At 42.5% G+C, this 23,639-nt stretch overlaps 1 protein-coding gene across 1 annotated transcript; it reads left to right on the top strand.

The window, feature by feature from the left end:
* The first annotated feature begins 1,814 nt into the window (after positions 1-1,814).
* LOC148831176 (SHC-transforming protein 4-like) lies at positions 1,815-22,499 on the top strand. Its single transcript, XM_088920017.1, has 11 exons — positions 1,815-2,375; positions 7,341-7,456; positions 12,897-12,960; positions 13,281-13,400; positions 13,960-14,013; positions 14,897-14,948; positions 15,124-15,250; positions 18,263-18,443; positions 18,574-18,646; positions 20,330-20,568; positions 21,439-22,499. Exons 1-11 carry the CDS (start codon positions 1,815-1,817, stop codon positions 21,565-21,567), a joined length of 1,716 nt encoding a protein of 571 aa, XP_088776143.1. The 3' UTR covers positions 21,568-22,499.
* Positions 22,500-23,639: the final 1,140 nt, after the last annotated feature.

Raw genomic sequence — 23,639 nt, forward strand, 5'->3', positions numbered from 1 at the left:
AATACAGTACCTCCCATTTCACATGTATTAGAAAAAGAAAAAAGGCAAAGAGACAAAAGAAAATCAAAGTAACAGATGAATTACTTGTTAAACAAATCCTGATTGTCTGCTGCATATCTCTAACTTCCCTGTTATCGAGATACAGGTACTAAAGATGTTTTCCCATTTTTGCCTTTTCTGTGTATAATCTGTTGTTCATTTCTAATTCTAAAGGTCATTTTCTCCGTAGGACAGTGTGCTAAAACTAGGTGACCTGGTGTGGGTGTGGATTACTGCAAGCCACAGCTGTTCTGAAGGTTTCAGAATCGGTGTGACCATCACAGTCTCGTACCAAACAGATTTCAGGAGCCCCCAGAGCACGAGCAGCTGAATGCTGTTGCTGCTCTGTTTTGCAATCACCCAGACTCTGTTGAGCCCTCCTGGGGAATTTCATTATGTCTTTGGAGTCGTTTTGATTGACCCGGGAAGCTGCCCTTAGACTGGAGAATGAACAGTCGATAAAAAGAACTCAAGTTCTAAGAAAGATGTATGCCTTCTTCCTTGGAAGATAATACCATATGTTTTAGTGTCTAAGTGAGTGGGAATGTACTTTCAGTAAATCTCTTATTCAGAACCCTGCTGTTCACAATAAAGTTCCAACATCTGACATTGTCTTATCAGAGTAATCCTCTTTTGCCTCTGCTGTGGAAGCTGCTTTTCCTGTGTGAATGATCTGTGGCAGGATAAAAACTGATAAAGATGAAAGACAACATTCAGATGGTCTCTGTTTTAGTGTATTTATGGTGCATGAGTCATCCTGCCTGCCTGTGATTGGATTGTAGGGGAATAAAAAAAAGAACTCGGGGACTGTCTGTCAATTACAGGCATCTTCAGCTTCATTCACACATTTATCAGCATGCGCAGTGAAGGAGAAATTCATTCATAAAAAAAGTTCATTCATGAAAATTGCAACAGCCTCAGCAGCCTCTTGAGCTGCAGACCACAGTGATAATGACCTGGCTTTTAAAGCACAGTCTTAAATGACTGAATATCTCGGTAGTGAGAGAAGCTGCCTGCAGTGTGTGTTTGTGAGATTTAATGTCGGTTATGGGGCTGTTGTGGAATATTTCACTGGACCTCATGGTCAGGCTGAAGGAGAGCAGTGGTCAGAGGGATCAAGACTGAACAGACACTACAGGAACAGCAGACTGTGTGACAACTGATACAGGAAGACTGGTAGGTCAATTTACTATGCTGAGGTATAAAGAAGGCTAGATTCAGTGACAGTAGAAAATGCAGACAAAACTAATCTATTGGAGTATATTTAGGTGAAGTTCAGAAGTAGTAGTAATTTCTTGACCTATGTTTATATAATTTGTCAGTGGAAATGTGTAGAATTTATCACAGTCAGTGACAGCTGTTTGAGAAGGAAAAATGACCTACATCATAAGAGGAAAACATTCAGCATTTTGTGCAGTTTGTGACATTGGATGTTTGAGCTTTACATGAACATATCTCTAGCTTCAGCAAATAGTTTGACTTTCAGAAGAAAAGTGAGTGCTTTGTCTCGTTCTCTGTTTCTGGAAAGCCCTAATCATATTTATTGAAAATGACTTCATTCTGTAGGTAGGAGGAAGAAATCGTGTGCCTTAGTTTCATTGTGGCAACAAAGCTATCGTCTCTTTCCCCCCCTTTCTGTTTGTTGAAGCAGTGGCTGCGAGAGGCTGAGGGTCTGTCTTCGGCAGCTTTTGTTACCACCTCTGGCTATGAGAGAACATACCCACCTCAGCCTCAGGGGAAACGTATTGCATGTTGGACTCTTCGGACAAGCAGGCATGCTTCACAGGACCAAGTACAGCCGTTTCCGCAACGATTCCGTCACCTCCCTGGATGAGGGCACACACGGCACTGCCCTGCCTGTGGGAGCCAAATCTCCCCCTTCGCCTTCTTCTTCTCCCTCTACCTGCCTGGCACCAGTGCCCACTCCGCCTGCTCCACACTCCTCCCTGGACTCCCCTGGGGAAGGCAACACCACACTCTGTGCCTTCATCCCCAAGATGGCGAACATCAAACTCTCCAACCCCGCTGCTCTGCTTGGACTGAAGAGCCTGACTCTGGCCTCCAGAGAGGTGCCCAGAAGCAAAGTGGGCAGTGGAGGCGTGACCCTGGGTGGCCAGGCCGACCCGGAGATCAGGCTGACGAGCTACCTGGCCGCCTCCTCTCCTCTTGGACAGGGCATTGCCGTGGAAAAGGTCAACTCGGAGGTTGGCAGCAGTCCACCCCAAGGGGAAATGGTGCCCAGAATTGAGGGTCTCCCCTCCTTAAGCAGCTCAGTGGTAGGAACAGAGTGTTTGGGGCAGGACATCCTGGAAAGTGGACTGACCTACTACATAAAGGTATTGTTTCACGTTTGTTCAGTTCCTGTGTATTTTCTGTGCTCCTGATGAAGTTGTTTTAAAATAGTGTCTAGTGTCTGAAGGAGTCCGAGTATACCGATGGTGACTTTACATCTTTGTGTGTGGCACCCAGTGTGTGTGACGTTGTTAATTATTCCTCTTTCGTTTGTTGAAGTAAGCAGATTTTGATGGCTCAATATACAACAGTTTTCAAAACTAGGCTAAAGGTTAAGCTTGCCTAAGTTCACTGAAACTTTTAACTGGATTTTAATTTTAATTTTAGGATTTTTGTACTTTTTAGGTGGTGACTTAGGTATTATGCGGCGCAGGGGTTAGCCTTGCTGCCTCGTGGTGCTGGGGCCCTGGGTTCATTCCTGGACCTGGGGTTCCATTTTGTGGAGTTTGCATGTTCTCCCCATGTTCAGTCGGGGGCTCCCACAGTCCAAAAGCATACATAGGTTAATTGGCTTCTGGGAAAATTAGTCCTAGTCTGAGTGTGTGTCTTTGTATGTGTGCCCTGCGATGGACTGGCTTCCCATCCAGGGTGTACCCCGCCTTGTGCCTGTTGCTTGCTGGAACAGGATCCTGCTCCCCTGCGAGCCAGAATTGGATGAAGTGTTTAGAAAATGGATGGATTGATGATGGTAACTTTACCTGTAAATCTTATGAAAGACCATGAGAAAATATCCCCTCACTGAAATCCAAGCCCTCAGTAGAAGCTGACATAGAACAGAGGTGCCCTGTACTTCACAGGGGTCCAGCTTCTTTGCTGTTTTCTTTCCATCATTACTCAAAAATGATGGATAACTGGTGGTCAATATTTGGTTGTGCAGATCTTCTGTTCAGTCTTGGATAGTTAAGATAAGTTACAAATCAAAAGACTTAATTAAATGTTTAGCTGACATGATTTTTTGGGGGGCAAAACCTTCTTCTAATTCATGTGTGTGCTTTCTCCAGCAAGACAATGTTGAATTGTCTGTAGTGAATAATAACTTGATGTTCCACCTGGAGTAAGTTTGATTGGGTTTGAGGGTGGTTGATCACAATTCTAACACTTTCTAGGGTTTATTTAAAGAAAAGCTGAAGTGTATTTAGTTTTGGGTTTGACCTTTTCTTGTCTTTAAGAAGTTCTGCAGTTTTTGTATTGCATTTGACAGCTTTCTCATCTGCTTTTCAGGAGTCTTTAAGACCCTGAAAGTGTTTTTCTATAATGCAGAATATTCACGTCAAACATGCAAACATGGACATTGTTTCAGTAGAACATATGTATGGTCTATTCATATTTATCAATTTACTAACTGGAAATGTAAAAACTGTGCTTGGATATTTTAAAACAATACTGTATGTACTGTATGTTTGGAGGAGTGCACACTTTTACACTGATAGCTGCACGCATACAGTATATCCGTTTTGATATAGTAATAGTATTATATAGTATTATAGAGTAATGTTTTCAATATTCTATTAAGAAAAGCTTGAAGTTCACTCTAGGTAACGTGCTGTGCGCAGTGAGTCATGTTAGTGCTGAATATTTACAATGATCGCTCTGGCATTTTGACAAACCTGTCAGAAAAAAATCCACTTGTGCTTCTCATAGGAAGTGGATTAAGTTCAGTGAGTCTGTGTTTTGTGCCCGACTACATTTTCTTTCACAATAGATACAGGACCGTGAAAAATGTTAAAGACAAGGGGTGTAGCATTTGACCCATCCTATATCTCTGGTGTAAGAGGACCAGGGGAAGGGTCATTTATAACCGGTATTTCCGTAATGAAACGCTGGATATACTAGATATAGACCTAGGCAAGATTGCCGCCAAGGATAACCAGCTGACCCGCTGTTGGAAAAGATCTATGCAGCGAAACAATGAGACACAGGTGAGCTGCGTCAGGAAATACCGGTTATAAATGACCCTTCCCCTGGTCCTCTTACACTGGTTACAGATCATTAATGTTGATTGGTCTTGGAAACTCATGCTTCTTATTTTTAGGGACTGTAATAAAAATGTATAAACAGCACGGTTTAGACGGTGGTTCCACTCACCTAAAACTCCCTGCTTTCAAGAAGTAACTTCTACTGGCAGTCTATTCAAAGCCTTACCTGTCCTGCTTCTGTGACACAGTGGTGATTTGCATTCAGATCTGAACTTCCTTTGAAGATTTTCAAAGCCGTCTTGAAATCCTTCATGAGCCATTTGTGTTCCTGGCCCCAAAGATCCCGTTCTTTTAGACCAGTCTGTGACTTGCACACCAGCTCTGTCTTCAGAGAAGCACCACATGTCTTTGATGAGGTGATTAAACCTGGCACAGTAATTGGAGTGGAATCACACTAGTGTTTTATATGCACTGAATATTACGTTAGTGTCCAGTGCTTAAACACAATGTATTGTGTGGAGGAAACCATGCAAGATACAGACTTAAGGTTGTTTAATTCATAAGAGATACTAAGCTTACAATCAGATTAAAAAAAAGAAAAGCAAAAGCTTTTAAAATGTATATTATACCAAAAGGCTTGGATATCTCATGCATTTTTTGGCTCATTAGTTTTATTTCAATGAAGCCTGTACAATTCACGTGGGGTTTTCTGTGTAAATGAAAAAGGAATCTGATTTAATGATCATAGAGTGAGAAGCCATACTGTTAAAGTCCCCCCTCCTCTCTGCTGCTTCCTGTGCAACCAGAGATGACTCATCCTCACTTAATATTCCAGTTTAGATCTCTGAGATCAAAAGAAAATATGCAGAAAATTGCATCTAGGTAGCCTGTGGTTAAGAGCACAGATTTCGATTTGAGACTCATCAGTTTGTGAAAAGCAAGGCTGGATACAGGAAGAGCAACCCAGCACAGGTCACAGATACAGCCCTAGGGGAGAGAACTGAAATCAACTCTTAGGCTAAGGGACTCAGGTCCTGGTGTCAGAACTGACAGCCGAGCTCCCCGAGGGCAGTGTATCTCTAGAGGCCCACTGGCTTCCCCCTCAGTTTCACACTGATTCACACCTGCCTCAGGTAGCAAGTCTCACAGCAGACAGTGTCCAGCAGTAGAGATCGCAGCCTTGAAAAACACATCCCTCTGGACTGGAATTACATAGGAATATGTGTGCAAGCTCACTGGAATGTCTTTAACTGCTTTATCTTTAACAAATGCAAACTTTTGACGAAGATTATTGATGAATATGGATCATGTTTGATAGCATGGGGAAGAGACGGAAGAGACATAGCATAGTGAGTAAGAGTTCATAACAGTCAGGTTGTGGGTTTGAGTCTGCACTACTTTTGTACTTTGGGTGAGATATTTTATCCCAGTTGCTCCAGCCCACTCACTAAATGGGGACCAGCAAGACTGAGGGGGGTCATCCCTGCAATGGGCCAGCATCCCATCAGGGTGGGAGTTTCATGCTCTCTAGTCCGCTTAGCGCTACAGAAACTAGGACGAGCTCTGGCCCAGAGCTACTGTGCTCTGGAGTGGACTTTGCCTTTGCCTAAATAGCATGGTCTTCTTTTGAAATAACATTTATTCTTAAAACCCAAAGCCATCACCGTAGTTTTTCTCAAGCTTCTTGTACTCCTGAAACCTGTGCCGATCCTGGTGGAGCATTGTCTGAAACTGCCAGAGGGAGTGCTGCTGTCTGAGCTGATTACTGCAGTTGCTGGAATCCATCCAGGTGCTTCATTAGACAAGCAGAGTTGTCCCAGACAGATCATGGTCTTCATGAAGTTCTGATTAATAGATTCAGAGATCTTTAGTTCAGAATCTTTTTATATGTCCCAACACAAATTCTTTGTTGTCTCCTAAAATCCAACAATACCATAATATATTATAACATAAAAAAACAAAGTTCTATTATATTACACACAGGACTTTCAAACAGTACCTTTCAGCCTATGCAATGTGTGTGTAAGCATATTAGACAAAGAGTGTGGAAAGAGAGCTTCCTGTTCTCTGATGATTCCAGATAATTACCAGCTAAAAATTTAGAAATGGTGTAAATTTACTCTGATAAGCCTGTATTTGTTTGTAATTTTACCCTTGAAAACAGAACACTGTATCTGACAAGTTTGAGTCTCTCTCAAAGGCAGGTGACAGTAGAAAGGACAAGATAAGTCCTAATTCTGCTGTTGTGTGGTTGATTAAAGCCCAGAGGTCTCAGGAACCAGCTATACGATTTGTGAAACTGTTGCAAAAAAAACAACAACAACAAAATAAGACAACAACAGCGGAAAAAAAGCCCACTGTATTGATTGTGGAGCTGCGCTTGGTGTAGCCTCCCACACACTGACTCAGGATGCAGGCGCACACTAGCTCATCCTTGTATGATCTCACAGCATGACTCACCGACTCTTGTGAATGCTTCATCCCATCAAGGTTAGAGCAGTAATGGCAGTTTTCCGAATTCCTGCAGTTGAGCTGCCTGAGTGGGCGATTTTAACTCCTTCCACGCTCTCCCACTCCACTCCACACCACCGCATGATTGCGCAGGAGCAGGGAAAGGCGGGCGGAAGTCTCCCACTCCTGTGGGCACCCTCGCCGTGCGTCACAAAGAAGCACACACACTCCACTTGACCCTTGACCTTGCACTTCTAATCCCCTTATTCTAGATTCCTCCTGAATCACTACTGACATACAGTACAGATGCAGTCTGCCTGCAGGTGTTCATGCACAGCTAAAATCTAGATAGAAGTATTTATGCTAATCTCAATGTGCTGCATTTAAAATCATCATCTTAATATGCATGGCTGTGATACTTACAAATATATTTACAAATGGTTATTCGTGCTGGGGGGGGGTATATAGATTTGGAATTCTGTGGGGGGTGTATTTTCAGAACGTACGCTGTTGATGTGACACTGTGTCAGTGCTGTAATGGCTTTCAGACATGCTGTGAGGGCTAATGAGTTGCCAGTGTTGTATTCAGCAGGTAAATGCCCCACACAGTTACTGCATGTGGGTGTAGACGGTCTGTTACAGTGGGTTTCAATGGCAGCTCATATCTGTTTTGTGCTTTGTCTGCAGTACGTTGGCTGTGTGGAAGTGCTGGAGTCAATGAGGATGCTAGACTTTGGAACAAGAACACAGGTCACAAGGTAGGAATAAAAGAACACTTTATTTTGTGATATGTTAAAATATGATATGTCCATGTCGAGTCTTAACAACTGAACTGTAACTCTGCTGTTAATTCCAACTTGACAAATTACAGACATTACTAAATTGAATCTATGATTAACTATATCTGTTATTGCTACTAATGTGATTCATTTGAAGCCATTTTTAATTTTATTAATTTAAATCCTTCTTTCATGGGCTAATACACTCCCTTGCTCCCTTGCTCCCTTGCAAAGCATCTATCATTTAGACAAAAAAGTAGAATTTAACATATGGAAATAAAAACACTGACAAACAAGAGGAGGTCATCTGGCCTACCTAGCCCATATGATAGCTGGTAGCTCATTGATCTGAGGATCTCCTCTAGCTGTTTCTTGAAGGTATCAGTTTCAGCAGTTTATGTCGTGTAACTTAAACCCCCCATCTTTGCAGTAAGGAGAAAAGCTAAATGTGTTTGAGTTTTCATGTGTCTATGTTGACACTGTGTGTACATCTTGCACAGTTTTAGTGGGTCAGAGTTATACACAGCAGATTGTCACTGGTTTTTAGTAACGCATTTACAGTCAGGCTGATGGCTTACAATCTCAAACTGCAGGCACATGTGTATCTAATATATTTTCAGATAAAGATATTAGATGGAAAACTCTTGTCTCTTATTTTGCTGTTGTTTTGCGTGCTTGGGTTCCAGATATTTTGACTAAGACAAGGTACAAGCCAAGGAGTTACTCCTTGGGATCCCAGCCTGCGTTCTCTGGCCGCAGCCCAGAAGGTTTTCCATAAATTTCTCCTTGGATCTCCAGCTGCTGGGGATCCTAGAAAAGCCTTCAGCCTGACCAGAAAGCAAGTTAAACTGGACATAAGTGACACAAGCAGGAAAAAATCCTGCAGCTTTCCAGACCTCCAGGACTCGTGAAGATGTTACAAAAGCGTGTCGCTGCTTTTAGCAGGCATGCAATGAAAGATCTCAAGCGTTAACCACATCGGAAAGAATCAGAAGAAACTCTAGTAAGAGAGATTGTGTGTATTTTCTTAAAGAATCAGGAAACTGTAATAAAAGAGATTGTGTTTATTGCAGTTTTGACTTTTGATTAAGTGCTACAGTATAGATTATGTGATGCCATGGATCACATACTCAATATACCGTGTCTTAAATTGCTGGTGCAGCGTATCCTAGTTACTGAGTATTACAGTATATAAATAACTGGAAAAACCAGTGATAAGAATGACTGTTCAGTCATACTTCACAGGAATTAAATCACTACCAAAGCGCAAAGAATAATATACTAGGAAATTCAATTTGGATGAATTCTCCGCTAATAACATTTTGTAGAATTTGAAAATACAGCAAATTTAATTTGTTTCAGAGAAGAAAAACAGACCCTTGTATTTAGTAGGCTTCGCAAAAATAGGTAGTGATGGGATTCTGGTTGTATTTGGATGAAATAGCAAGTCCATTTGCCACATAAAGGAGAAGGGTGTTGTTACTTTAAACTGATACAAGCTTTGAGGTAAATGATCCAATTAAACTTTCTTTTCATTCCGGTAAACCTAGGAGAAACAGAAAGGACAGGGGGAGAAGTTCATTGTATGTTTTAAAAACCATGCTTATTTTTAAATATGGTTTTGTAAGTGGCTGTTTGTGCTGTGACTTCACAGCAGTTAGGTCCTGAGTTTGATTCTGGGCCTTATACTGTACAGTATGTGGAGTCAGCAAAGACTCTCCAAAGTCCAGGGTGTGTTCCTGCCTTGTGTCCTGTGATGGACTGGTGTCCTGTCCAGGGTGTGTTCCTGCCTTGTGCCCTGTGATGGACTGGTGTCCTGTCCAGGGTGTGTTCCTGCCTTGTGCCCTGATCTTTAAGAATGGGCTTCTGGGTGCCACAATCCTTCTCAGAAATTAGTGGCTGTCTTGATGAATGAACGGATGGTTCTGTAAACACAGACTATACATTTCAAATCTAACTTTAAAATCATTTCCTCTTTCTTGTATTCTTGTGCTGACCTTCTGTAACTTTTTCTCATTAAAGCTGATGAGTAATGTGTGATCTGTTAGCTAGATTTAGAGCGCTTTAATCTTTGTTTGGCAAGAACAGCCAGCAGTGTATGATTCTGTGCTCACAGTTACAAATCTATTTTCGTGAATAGATTCAGAACTTCTCTGATTATAGAATCAGTAGGTTCTAACTTTTTAATGTCTACCGAAGGACACATCACAGAACAACAGAACAGCTATTCATTAACAAAATAAATTTCAAGAACAATTATTTAAAATAATGATAAAATCTTTATATTAAAAATGTTTAGTGAAAGCTAGGTGAATTTGTAGCTGTAAAGTCAAAGGGATCTGCAGAAGAACCTGTTTGAAAATGTAATGGAAAATAATAAGAATTCCTTACTCAGGACACTCCACTCAAAGTGCTTTACAGGAATGGGGACTCCCCTCCACCACCACCCATGTGCAGCCCCCACCTGGATGATGCGACGGCAGCCACAGAGCACCAGTACGCTCCCCACACACCAGATATCAGTGAGGAGGAGAACAGAGTGATGAAGTCAATTCATAGATGGGTATTATTAGGAGGCCATGATTGGTAAAGGCCAGGGGGATGTTTTGCCAGGACACTGGGGTGATACCCCTGCTCTTTTTGGAGAAATGCACTGGGATTTGTAATAACCCCAGAGAGTCATGACCTCAGTTTTACGTCTCATCCAAAAGACAGTGCCTTTTTACAGTATAGTGTTCCTGGTACTATACTGGGGAATTAGGACCCAAACAGACCACAGGGTGAGCGTCCCCTGCTGGCCCCACTAACACCTCTTCCAGCAGCAACCTTAGTTTTTCCCTCTCTCCCATTCAGGTACTGACCAGACTCACAGCTGCTGAGCTTAAGTGGAATGCCAGTTGTGAGTTGCAGGGTGATATGGCTGCTGGCAAACTGTATGAGGATGAACTGACAGTGACACAGTGGGTCACAGAACTCCACATGTGTTGTTTTTAAAAACACCTAATCTTTCTATATGCCCCATGCCTAAACCGTGATCTGGTCCTTTTGGATGGGTCTCTGCTAGGTAATTTTCAGGACTGCAGAGCATTTAGATGAAGAAGATCATGTTTTCCAAGATAAATGGCCCCAATGTCAACGCGACACTTTGATAGAGCATAGTGTTAGCAAATACATGTGTGGCCTGAGAGAGTATAACATGCACATAGATGAGGGGATGGCCGTCAGCTGTGTGCAGTCAGTTTCCCCAGTAAAGAGCTTGTGATCCCGGGTGGCTCAGGGGAGTGAGACCCTCACTACCAGGTGTGGCAGTGAGTAACAGAGTCTCAGGGTAAGGCTTTAGAAGTCAACATGCGCTGCTGCGTACGTATAGTTAAAAACTGAAAGATCAAGCACTGGAAGGAGCTGGTTCTACCAACAATCCAGGAGGGGCTGTCAAAGAGAGTAGCAGCCTTGACTGCTTTTCATCTTGGTTTGCTGGTAAACAGGAGGACTGGGAAAAGAGCACGATAGGCAAAACGAGAAGGACCGTGATGAGGTGCTTGCCACAGTTAGGGACTTGGAACGGAGGGCAGACCTGTGTGGAAAGTCTTCCGCAGTGTGTGGTAGCAACGAAAGCTAGTGCTGCATGAAATTGTGAACGTTGGACCGATTTGTAAACATAGCTCTACTTCAGTCTGGAAGTTGCATGTGTTTCTGTGAAATGGCTTTAATCCCACAAATAAGCACCAGCCAGCCACTCTCACACCACATTGTCCCTGTTTTCTCAGTCTTATACAGTACCACTTACAGTCTGATTTCCTCTGGGTTTATGCACAGGGAAGGGACTCATCCACACTGCGTGTCCTGTCCAGATTGTGTCAGATGGCTCTGGAGTTCTGTATAATTCCCTTCAAAACTTGGACCGGTGTAAACTGATTGATAACAGAAAAAAAATTGTAAAACTACCCATTTATAGCCTGCTTCTGTATATTAGTGAAAGCAAAAGTTACTGTGTGGTCAACCACCCAGCAAATAAAGTGCAGGGTTAAAGGACTGATCACTTCATCAAAGAGTCTAGATTAAAAAAAAACTCAACCAGTTGAAATACTCAATAGTCCCAATAGTCACAGGAGTGATCACTGATTAGTGTAGAAGAGAGGAGTGATGCCAGTGGTGCACCCTCCGGGCTCAGAGAGTGCCTGCCAGCCTGCTGTGCCGCAGCGAAGGAGAGCAGAGCTCCAGGTCACAGCTGCTGTGCTCTTTCCTCGCACCGCAGCCGGAGAGCAGGCGTGGGTGTCAGCTCTCCACTTTCATCAGTGTCCATTAATGAAGGCTGGCTGGATCCCCTGCAACTGACCCCGAGGAGGAGACGCGTACTGTAGAAGGCTGGGGGAGGAAGGAAATGTGCTATCGATTTGGTTCTCCTCTTCCATGCCATTGATATTTCAGCAACCTAGTTACACACCACATCGTCTTTTGTCAGCATATTGGACAGTGCTGTATATTGTCTGGATGATATCTGACTCACTAAAAATGGTCATTATAATTCTTCTTTTCCCTTATTACCCTGCCTGGGAATAACTCTTGATGAAATAGCTGTTAAAATATTCAAAGGCTGTCCATTCACAAAATATGTAAGATGCTAACTATAGGACCTGCACTCTCTTTACTTTAATTACTTTTATCTTTGATGATCTCTTCATTGAGAGACTGTAAATCCAACAGTAATCTAGTACTCCTGACTACAGTGAAGCACCAGTGCTTGAGGGGAAATAAACATAGCCGCTCTGATAACGACAGGGCATGTGTTCTGCTACTTGTGTTTTAGATTAGACAAAGGACTGCCTTGTTCCTGAGTAGTTGTGCCCAGCTGACACTCATGTGCCAAGAGGTCCTGCACTGGTGGACCCCCTCTTGTGCCGGCAGACCCCGCTTTTAGCTCAGCCATCTCCCCGTGCCTCTGGGCATTTCTTTTTCAATGCAGAGGATTCCGTCTGCAGTCGAAGGAAAGGAGACCGCCCTGCAAAACAGGAAATGCAACCTGTGGTTTGTTGCATTATTGCCACCTTTGAGATACCAAAACTTCACATAAAAGCAAGAATGGACCTGTTTAATATAAAGCATGCCATGATGTCATTGTGTCCACTCCAGTCCTACTTGATTGGTTAATTCTTCTCAATGCAGTGGTGGCCTCTCATTAACACGGCTTTTCGGAATGATTAAATTGATCTTCTGCAGGTTGCTATCATTTGTAAATGCTTTTCAAAAGATGAACATTCATTGCCAGCTTATTATACGCGAACAAAAGGCAGATTTGTATCCCAGAAACTGAGGTGCAGGGCATTATTCTCTCGCTTGGTGCGGACATCCATTGTGTCATCAGCCGTCTTCATGTGGCTGCCCTGCACCTAATGTGTTGTGTGTCATTGTGCTGCTGCAGGGAAGCCATCAGCCGGCTGTGTGATGCTGTGCCAGGTGCGAAAGGAGCTGCCAGAAAGAAGAAGGTGAGGAAGCCGCCAATCCACCTTCTTAACGTTCCTGTCAGTGGGGCTCTGGCACCCTTGTTCTTACTGAACTTACTGAACCTCGCCAGCCTCCTTGTTTCTTATTCTTTCATCAGTTTGGCATTCATACTGCAGCTTTGAAAGATTCACAAAGTGACAGAAAGGAAGTGCGCATTTTGCCTTTTAGTACATTCGCTTTCTCTCGCGTGCATGTCTACCAGCTTGTTGTTGAACAGTGTCTTCTTCTTAATGGGAGTTGAAGGAAGTCAGGTTGGTTGTAGGTTTGACATGTGCTGTGTTTTTTTTTAATTTGTTTCTAGCTTCCAAGCAAGGGACTGTCTGCGGTTTTAGGCAAAAGCAATATGCAGTTTTCGGGAATGAATGTTAAACTGACAATCTCAACAAACAGCCTGAGTTTAACTACAGTTGACACTCAGCAGGTAAGAGAAAATGTCTTAGCCTAAGAAAGAGAATACTTTCTTAGCATAAAGAAAGGAAGGAAAAGGCGAATCGGCCTCACGTATAGTGCTATCATTATTTCCTATTTATGGCACTTCTCACCTGAGACAGCTCATTTAAAAATAAAATGTGGTGCTCACCTAATTGAAGATGCTATGTGAGAAAAGTAAAATACGTGGATTCTGGGAAATGCAGATAAAAATTGCTGCTGCGCATTGCTGAGGAATGTGAGTTAAAGATTGAAGCAGACGTTAGTCTAATGCGGTAGAGATGTAATCTGAATCTCATGTTCTTCAGCTATCACAAAGCTTAGCAAAGGATTTTTTTTTTAAAAAAAAGAGAATCTAAAAAAGAAAACAATACAGACAACAAAATACAAGTGCAGGATGTTGTTCTGTGAGTGCAGTAGGTGTCCTGTTATACGGAGGTTCCTGGAGTTTGTGGCGAAAGGCTGTGTGTGGGCAAGCTTGTGAACAGTGCCCACATGTTGTCCTGATACTCGTTCAGCAGAAAACAGTTGCCTCTTCCTCTCTCCCACAGATTGTTGCCTACCACCATATGCAGTCCATTTCGTTTGCCTCCGGAGGAGATCCTGTGAGTGAGCTTTAGGAGGGGAGGGGGTGGAGTTTGTCATGGGGTGCTGTTAAAACAAACACAAAGTAAAGCGCAACAAGGATGCCTTTCCAATTTCCTCTCCTGTGAGCGCTGAGGGCATTTTTATTTCCTGTTCAAAGTGCTCTGGCACTTTGTGTGGGCAGGAGCAAATGAAGAGTCGAATTCATTTAGTGGATTAAAAAAAAAAGTTAATTGACACAGTAATAAAAAAAAATAATCGAAGTCTGAGTGTTTAGTAAATGCAGGGAGGAAAGCAAGGTAATTGATAAGCACACAGTGATTTAATTAATGGAGCTGGTCTCCCCAAGAGCACCCCTTCCTTCCCGATTCCTGTCACGTATTAATCATCATCTCAACTGTGGAAGCAGACGCAACAGAGCCAGAACCCATAGGAGCAACAGCATGTAATTAAATCCTGGCTCTTTGGGCCATTGTAAATGTAGATATTTGTTTCCTGTTGACTGATAAAATTGCTTTTCCACTCTGACACTGATTCCAGGTATAACTCCACTCCCCTGCAGAACATTTTGTGTTTTTGCAATCACTTGATGTGAATAATAATGAGTGCTCAGTTTTCATTTTTTGGAATTTTAAGAATACCTTTAACTCCCTTCTAAAATGATCTAAATTCTCTTTAAAGGAGTGTAGTATAATTCCTTCCCACCCTTTGCCTTAATCATGCCCACAGCTACCACTTAGAGATCAAGGATGTTGCAAATCTTTACCTTTTGGAGTTATTCTTTTGTTAAAAGGCAGTTCCATGTATGTGGTTATTGTTAGAAGTATTGCTTTCTTAAATGGTTTGATACCATACTATCGTAAAATAAATGTTTCAATGATAACTCCTTGTGGATTTTTTTAGGATACAACGGATCACGTTGCTTACGTCGCCAAAGATCCTGTTAATCAACGAGGTATGTGAAAAATATAAAGATGACATCATTCATGCTGACAGAGATGAACACCGCATTTCTTTTTGGTACCCTTGCTTCTTTTTTTGTGAGCGTGAAGCTGATTGGTGTGTCTGCTGCCAGCTGAAGTCACTGTGCTGCACTTGTGAAGTCACAATGTGTCTTCATTGTTTTTCAGCTTGCCATATTCTGGAATGTCCTGAAGGACTGGCGCAGGAGGTTATAAACACTATAGGACAAGCTTTCGAACTTCGCTTCCGGCAATTCCTGAATCATCCATCTTCTCTTATTTCAGCAAGGCAAAGGTGAACTTTTTAACTTTTTCTTGTACATAGACTATGGGGGGGGCAGCATGGTGGCCTCACAGTGCTAAAGCCCTGGCTTCAGTTCCAAGCATGGGTTCTGACATTCTGACCAGAGTGGCTAGTAGGACCAGAGCTCATTCTAGTGTCTGTAGTTTGATGATCAGACAACCTGACAACCTCTTACTAGCCAAATGTACTAGAAAGATTAGACATTAACTGTGTGACAAAAAGGCTGCAGTAACCTGGAAGGTGGCTTGCCCTGTCTGTTTGAAAACTCTTCTAAAATGTTCTCCTTGGGAACTGCTTCAAAGATTGACCTGAAACCTCCCAGATTTGCACAAGAGTTGCTGCAATACCTACTAATCCTAAAATTGCTCATAAACTGCTCTGCAAAATGCTGCCTGCAACACAAACACTCAGAAACTGTTAGACCCATTCATTCCAAACATTGTGTCACTCTAGTGTCAAAATGATGTGAATATGTCCTAATAGACTGCCTACAGTATGTAAACCAAGATATTTGTATGATCCCCATTTCATCTAACAGTAAAGAAAAGTTAACACTAATTTCTCCTGTTCTGCTTGGCTAAGTATTATTCTAGTGAGTGTACAATTAACATAAGGCACACTGGCAACCCAATTACTGTGTGTACGAAGACGTCCACCAGACCACTGTTTCGTGTCACTTAAGAAATCTACCTGTATCTCTGGAACTGCTTCACCAGTTGAATTCAAATTTAGTACATTTCGTTAAACCTGCTTGTGATGTGCAATTTACAAGTTCCCTTGTAAGTAGAAGTTACTGCTCACATCCAGTTGTCAGCTGATTGACAAAATGTGGCCTGCAATGCAAACTGCTCCTATTTAGTGACTGATAGATAGATTTAAATCCAAACTTGGTAAACATCGTTCTAGAGATTGAGTAAAAACTTTCATCAGTCCCCACATCTGCCTTCAGAATTGCCCCTTTTAGACATTTCTTAGTTGTTTGAGCCAAGGATCTCGACCAGCTGTTTCTTGAAAGAAGACCTTGTCAACAACATGGCTGTTGTTCAACATGCTTTGAGGATTTGAATGAGGCCTCTTTGCAACCTCCACTGTTCAAGAGTCTGATCTTCCACTCTGTCAGTGTAGGACATCCTCTCCAGCTTCTGGCTGCTCTTCTCTGGACTGATTCCAGAGCAGTCATATCTTTTTTAACATGGTTACCAAAATGGAAAACAATTTCTAAGCATAACATCCATTAATTTACATTCTATGCTTTTAACTACAAGTCCGGGCATTTTTTACCTTTTTTATTGCTTCCTCACCTTGTTGATGTGTTGAGATAAACACCTAAGTCTATTTCACTAACAACTGCATATTGTTAGTGAATAGCTGGTCGCTTTATCAAGCAGATGCTTTTATTTAATGTGAATAATGTTATGTATCTGTCTCTTCATTTTCGTGGTATTTTAACACTGCAGTGTGGTACAGAGCCAGAAGAGAGTGTCCCTGCTGCGGGCACTGTGCGTAATGCTGGTTTGGCACACCAACATATCGCCACCAACTCCATGACCCGGAACTGAGTCAGAGTAGTGAACTCATCTTTCCATTACTGAAGATATCTCATGGGTTATCCAGCCAAAAGGACAAGTTTCTGCTCAGAACACAAAGAGTAAAAAATGTCTCGATGTAAAATTTAGAATGTTTAGTTTAATAATAAGATGTCACGGTTAGTTGCAGATGCTCAAATCTTCTACAAGTTAACTGACTTGTACTGCAGAGTCACAATCCAGTAAAGTTTCTGGGTCACCTTTAAATGATCTGTTTCTAAGCACTTGGATTAATTCTGTTTCCCCCCATTAAGCAGGCGATACATTAAATTAAGTTGTTTGGATATCATTTGAAATGAAAATTGTTTGGATAGCATTTTGAAATGAAAATTTCATGCTTATCATGTTTTTACATATTGATGATTTAAGGCTGACCTATGAGATGTGCTGGACCTTATGGCTCCCTAAAGTTGGGAATCCCTGGACTAAGACATTTCTTGCTATTCACACACTCACAGCACAAGGGTGAACATGTTTTCAATGACAAAAGACACATACGTTTAACAAGAAGTTTATTAAACTTCATAAATCGGTGGTTAATCTTGTTTTACCCACAGTGCAAGAAATACCCGTCTTTAACTGAATAAAATAAAATCAAAATACTCCAGGTTGGCAGCTCAGCAGACTGGAACCTCAGCTGGCTTATGAAGCATCTGGCTCTCCTCTGAAAGAGACACTAGTCCTTTACAGAGTTATGGCTGTTACAGCTGGGTGGAACTGGAACAGGCAGAGTAGGACATCTTGACACCATGAAAGTATCCACACTGGGGACTTGAACCACTGCCCCATGACCACAACACCAAAAAAATGTCAGGAAGTTTGAAATTACTACTAAACAAATGTGATCTAATGTAATTAATATTATTTCAAGAGAGTCAGACCAACAGGGGCTAAGGCGGATGGGTCATTCTCCTCCAACTCCTGCCCCACAGTGAATGCATATTAAACCAAAACAGGATTGCTGTGTAATAAACTTAAGCAAACTGAAGCAAGGCCACTCTATCTTTTGCATTTTATGCAGTATATCTCACAGAATCAGCAGTAGAGCTCTGGGTTGGCCTGCTTTCATCATTCAGGGTTTTCCTCTCTCATTTCTTGAAGTGCATTAAGTAATTCCCTGACTCTGCTGTGAATGTGAAATTAGTATCCTTGGAAACACACACTGGTACTCAGCTACTTCATCCCTGCTGCCTAAATGTTTTCGGAAGGAGGGGTTCCTAAACCCCTGAATCGGCAGCACTGAGAGCCTCTGTCTGTTGAAAGAGTGAATGTGTTTATTGTTGTGTTTCTTCATGTTCTGTTTTCTGGGAATGTCTGTGCAGTGGCCCAGACTTCAGGACGCAAGTTATTAAACAAAGTTGATTATGTAATTTTCAGCTTCATTGATCTCTTCCTGTGCTCACGGCTGCTTTTCCAGCAGAGCCGAGGAAGCTGACAGCAGTGCCTGGGCTCCGGAGAGTGGCGAGATCCATGAGTATTACAACGAAATCCCAGGAAAAGACCCGCCCCCAGGTGGGATACTGGACATGAGAATTAAAGTGGCAGCAGTCCACAGCCCGCAAGGCCAAAGTCGGGCAGAAAAAGATGAGCTGAAATGGGTAAGACGATCGCTTCCAAGGGCTCATTTCCGCCACCTACCTACAAACCCAGCCTTTTGTTAGTGTATCCATCTTCAAACTGCTCTTCTGCTTCCTGGATGAGTCATCCTGCGTTTGTATTGTCTTTCAGGCTGGCAGCCCACAGCACCTCAATGTGTATGAAAACTGTTCACTGGCACAAAAGCAGCTCTTTCCTGCTGCAGGTAAGTGCCTGCAAGGTGCAATGTCTGAGGCATAAAGCCAAAGGAGAGCATGGAACAGGGCAACTATTTGCGAATATAAAATAAAACTTGAACAAAATGAAACCTTAAAGGTTCAAGATCCCACATTAACTGGAATTCAAGACATGCCTTTCAGAATTTTCTTTTGGAAATTTTGATTTAACATCAGATAATTGCTGCCTCGCAGCGCTGGGGCCCTGGGTTCAAATCCGGACTTGGGGTGCTATCTGTGTGGAGTTTGTATGTTCTCCCTATGTTCTCGTGGGTTTTGTTCTGGGTGCTCTGGTTTCCTTTCACAGTCCAAGAACAAACTAGAAGGTTAATTGGCACCTGGGAAAAATGGCCCAGGTGCGAGTGGGCGCATGTCTGTGTTTGTGTCTACCCTGTGCTGGAGAGGCCTGTTGCTTGCCAGGATAGGATTCAGATCCTCCCCCCGACCCTGAATAGGAAGAAGCAGATAGAAAATTAACGATTGGTTAGTAACGAGAGCTGTTTTGTGCATTAGAAGCAGTTCAGTTGTGTATTCAGTACATAGTGGGGTTTGTGCTCAGTTTCTCCAGTTTGCTGGTTTTGAACAAGGCTTGCCAGGGATAACAGTTATTTTGGTATTTATAAAAGGCAGCAAAGGAACAATTGATGAACCATCTTGACCAGTTTGATGAGTGTTGTGCTTTGTTGTTGGGCGTCCTCTTGCATTTTTGATTTGAACCTTGGATGAGCACAGAAGAATATTAAGGAAACCATTATTAGACTATTAAAGTACATGATACCCTGCAAAGCAATTAGGAGAAAGACATTACCGCTGTGCATTATTAATGGCATGCTGAGCTGTGGGACATCTGTATGCCCAAGAGTGAATAAACGAGAAAGGACACTACATAAAAATAATAACCTCTGTGTCACAGCCAGACACATCTCTCATTCTGTACAGCAAGAGCACAGGCACTGTGTCACGGGCTCCTGAATACAGTTGTGCAGTAGTGCAGAACTGTGAATATTGTTTTTCTTTGTTAACTTCTCCTTTGTTATGGCTAGTTACAAATGCTGAGCTATACATTTTATACTTTACACTTTATACATTAAATAAAAACATTTTTATTGTTGTGCTACAATATTTAAAACTTCTGTTTCTAATTACACAAATAGGTAGTAGATATTGTTTCAGGGGATTTCTGTAGAGCGAAAAAAAAAAGATGGATTTATTGCAACTAGAAAAAAGAAAGCCAATATTCCAAGCAAAGTTTTTGTGTGTCAGCTTAAGAATGCTAAACAAGATGGGGATTTAGAATCAACAAAATATTTTTTCATAAATTGTTCTGGAACAGTGAATTATGGAGGGTATTATTTTTCATGAGATTGCTTCCTCAGTTTTCTGGACACTGAAATCGAACAGCAGCTGCAAGAAAAAGCCGAGATTTCTCAGATATCTCAATGGCCTCTTGAAAGGCAACCAGATACTTTTGTAAAGGACCAGCAAGGGACTCTGCTTCCTAGCTTTTAAGAGTGTAATGCATTACTACTGTAACACTGAAATCAATGAAAGTGGAAAGACGCACAGGAAAACTTGAAAAACTACAAGCGCACGGTGCCTGCTGCCGGCCGGCTCTTTGCTGAGATCCATACCTTCCCGTGATTGCAGTCTGTGTTTTTGCTCCGTCCTGCCAGAGTCCACGGCGCCCGAGTACAGCGGCCCTCTGTCCAGCGTGCTCCAGCACCTGCAGGGCCGGCTGCAGGAGGAGGTGTGGTACCATGGCAGGCTGAGCAGGAGGGAGGCGGAGAGCCTGCTCAGCGACAGCGGCGACTTCCTGGTGCGGGAGAGCAGCTCCTCCCCAGGCCAGTATGTGCTGAGTGGGCTCCAGGGGGACACTGCCAGACACCTGCTCCTGGTGGATCCAGAGGGAATGGTAGGCAGCCCTGACACCAGACAACATCGTTTCTTTTCCTTCGTGCACTGGGCCACTTGGGGCATTGGCTTTGGGGTGTGAACAACACAAATAGTGTGGAAAAAAGCAGGGAAATATTATGAATATAAGAACTGTTACAATTGAAACGGGGCCATTTGCCCCATCTAGGTGAAATATCCATTTTTTTGTTTACTAAATTATTTTGTATCTTTAGTTAACAAATATCAGAACAATGACTTGGGCTTCCTCTCTGAAAGTATACCAATGCTGTTTTGTGCTTCATCTTACACATATAGTAATCTGAAATAGATAAGGCTATTAATGCCTCTTAGCTGGAAACACCCCTGCTGGGTGTGATGGGCAATGAATTTGCCACTAAGTAAATGTAAGTATCATCATCATAAGGTCCACATTTACCAGCTTTCATAGGAAAAGAGTAAGTTAATAGAAGTGACCATTTAAAAACTTTGAAGGAAGCGTTAACCATGAATTAAAAAAACAAATTTTTACAGAGTGTTGCCACAGAGTTGTGGGACATAGTGTTGCTACCACATTGTTCCTGAGGCCTGGCGTTGAGTCTGGCTTGGAGAGCCTTCTGTGTGGAGTCTGCATGTTGTGCATATGGTTTTATCATTCCCACCTCTCAAAGACATGCTGGCTAGGTTATTGGGCGTCTCTAAATTTGTGTCTCTGTGTGTGCCCTGTGAGAGATTGATTGCCTGTTTAGGGTATTGTTCTGTCATGTGCCCCAGTATTCCAAGACAGGCAGTGGTTAGCTGTGAGCCTCATCAGGAATAAGCAGCTGTCTGATACTGGGTGGATAGTTTTTTGCATAACCTCTTTTTTCCCTTTTTTTTTTCTTAATTTCAGGTTAGGACAAAAGATCAAATTTTTAACAGTGTGGGACATCTTATTCGCTACCATATGGACAATCAACAGCCAATTGTCTCTTCCGGAAGTGAGCTCTGCCTGAAGCAGCCCGTTGTACAGAAGCAATAGTGACCATGGACATGGATTCAAAGCAAATGTGAACTAAAACAAAAAACAATGTTGAAGTGTGTTCTCCTTCCTTGCATGGTCACCCTCACCATAGTGGATCCCTCCCATCTCTGGGCACTATGATTATATACATGCTGCACAACCCGGGCTCAATCACTAAAGTGTGACTCGCATACAGACGTCTGAAAGCACAACTTTTTAGCTGTACAGCTTGTTGGCTGACTTTGATTTCAGTGCTGGTGAAATTGTCTTTTACAAATGTGCCTTGATGCATTCATCTGTTAGATTAAAAGGATAGAGTGGAAAAAGTTAATGTTTTACCACATTTTATTAAAAGATGTATTTTGTAGCAGCTCATAATTCTGTTAATTCTTAAAAAAACAGTTGCCAAATTTATATAGTGCTGTATAGGAGGTTAGTCAACTTGATTTAACGGCTTTTTTTTAATTTTCAGTGCACTTTCTTAATACTGTTTTCCTGTATTTAATACACAAATGGAGTATTTTACTTCATTGCTGCATAGCAGGCAATTTATATTTTAATGGCTTGTTTTCCTGTTTGGAGTTTTAGCAGTTAACCTAAACGTAAGTTGTGTCTTTAAATGAGCAAGCATACCAGTCTTGTATACAGATCCAAAAAGCTAAGTTCTAAAGGAAAATTGTAGCTGAGCGTTTCCTTTTTAGAAACAGTTTTTTGTCAGCGTGTGCATTTACCCTTGTTCAGTTAAAATTGATTCTATTTCAAGTGGTGGAAACCACCAAAGGGCAAGGTTGTGGTGCATGAATATTTTGTCATATTTATTAAAAATAATATGTGAATATTTTTTATTACTGCTTGATGAATAGGGCACATACAGTACATTATTTCAATTTTGAGGCCACATTCTTCTTAACGTTAATTTCGTTTTGTGAAAAATAAAAAGACTCCAAAACTAGTTCCATGACTGTGATTAAGAAAGGTTACAAATGAAAGGATGCTTAATTGCCTCGACATTTTTATGCTAAAGTCAAAGAGCTGCTTTGGTATGCATTCATTCATTCATTTTTAGTAATTGCTGTATCATAAACAGGAGTGTTCAGTCTGGGTCCTGGGGGGAAGTGGGTCTCGTGTTTTCTAGTGCTCTAGAAAATTAAATAATTGATTTAAACTAAAACCTGATTTAAAACTGTCACGATTGTAATCCCTCCTCTTAGGGGCGCTCCGGTTCTTTCACATTTTAGTTGATCATGTGCATCTGCCTCCAATCCAGCTGCTCCTTAAAAGCCAGACACTCACTCTATTCTGGGCGGAGGCCCGGAGGCCTGGAGGCCCATCTACCACCAAGTCGCCCTATGCCCGCGGCTTGAGGGCATAGGCCTCCTACAGTATCTGCGTCCTGACCCAGCTGAGTCCGGGACTCAGAGCGCCTGGTCCCATGATTCCCATTTTTATTCCCTCTCCCTGCACTGGATCCCCTTCTGGTTTTTAACTTTGTCTTGTTTTGTCCTGGATGGATCACCCGGCTCTGGACTCTTGCCATTCGCTCTGGATTTCCCTTTGGACTCCCTCGGACTTGTTCGCCTGGACCACGCCCCCCCGAGCACCAGTCCACACCCCTCTGTTCATCTACCAGCCCAGTTCCTCGTCTCCTCCCCGTGTCTGTTTCACCCCGTCTGGATTCTGCTGTGTGCATAAGGTCCTGAAAAGCGCTTTGTAACAGAAACATTGTGTTGAAATGAACCTGATTTAAATCATCAGGACCTGGACTGGGCAGCCCCCCCTGCTAGAGGGTTGTGTTGACTTGGATACTAAACCCAGCAGGCACTGCTCCTGGACTGGTGCCTTCACAGGGTGCACAGTCTGGGGAGAGGGGCAACATAGACAACATGTCACTGGGCTGTGGGAGCAGACCATAGTACAACAGAAAAGCTTCTCCAGACAGAGAGAGAGAACATGCAAACCCCACACAGAAGGCACCTCAGACTGCAGAAATCTGGAACCCAAAAGTATGGACTATTACTGTTAGTCAGCTGCCACGTCACCTTACTGACTACACCTCAGAACAACTGATTATTGTGACCACATTCCCTTAC

The sequence above is a fragment of the Atractosteus spatula genome, chromosome 7 (assembly GCF_055471065.1).
Source record: "Atractosteus spatula isolate fAtrSpa1 chromosome 7, fAtrSpa1.hap1, whole genome shotgun sequence".
Classification (NCBI taxonomy): domain Eukaryota; kingdom Metazoa; phylum Chordata; class Actinopteri; order Semionotiformes; family Lepisosteidae; genus Atractosteus; species Atractosteus spatula.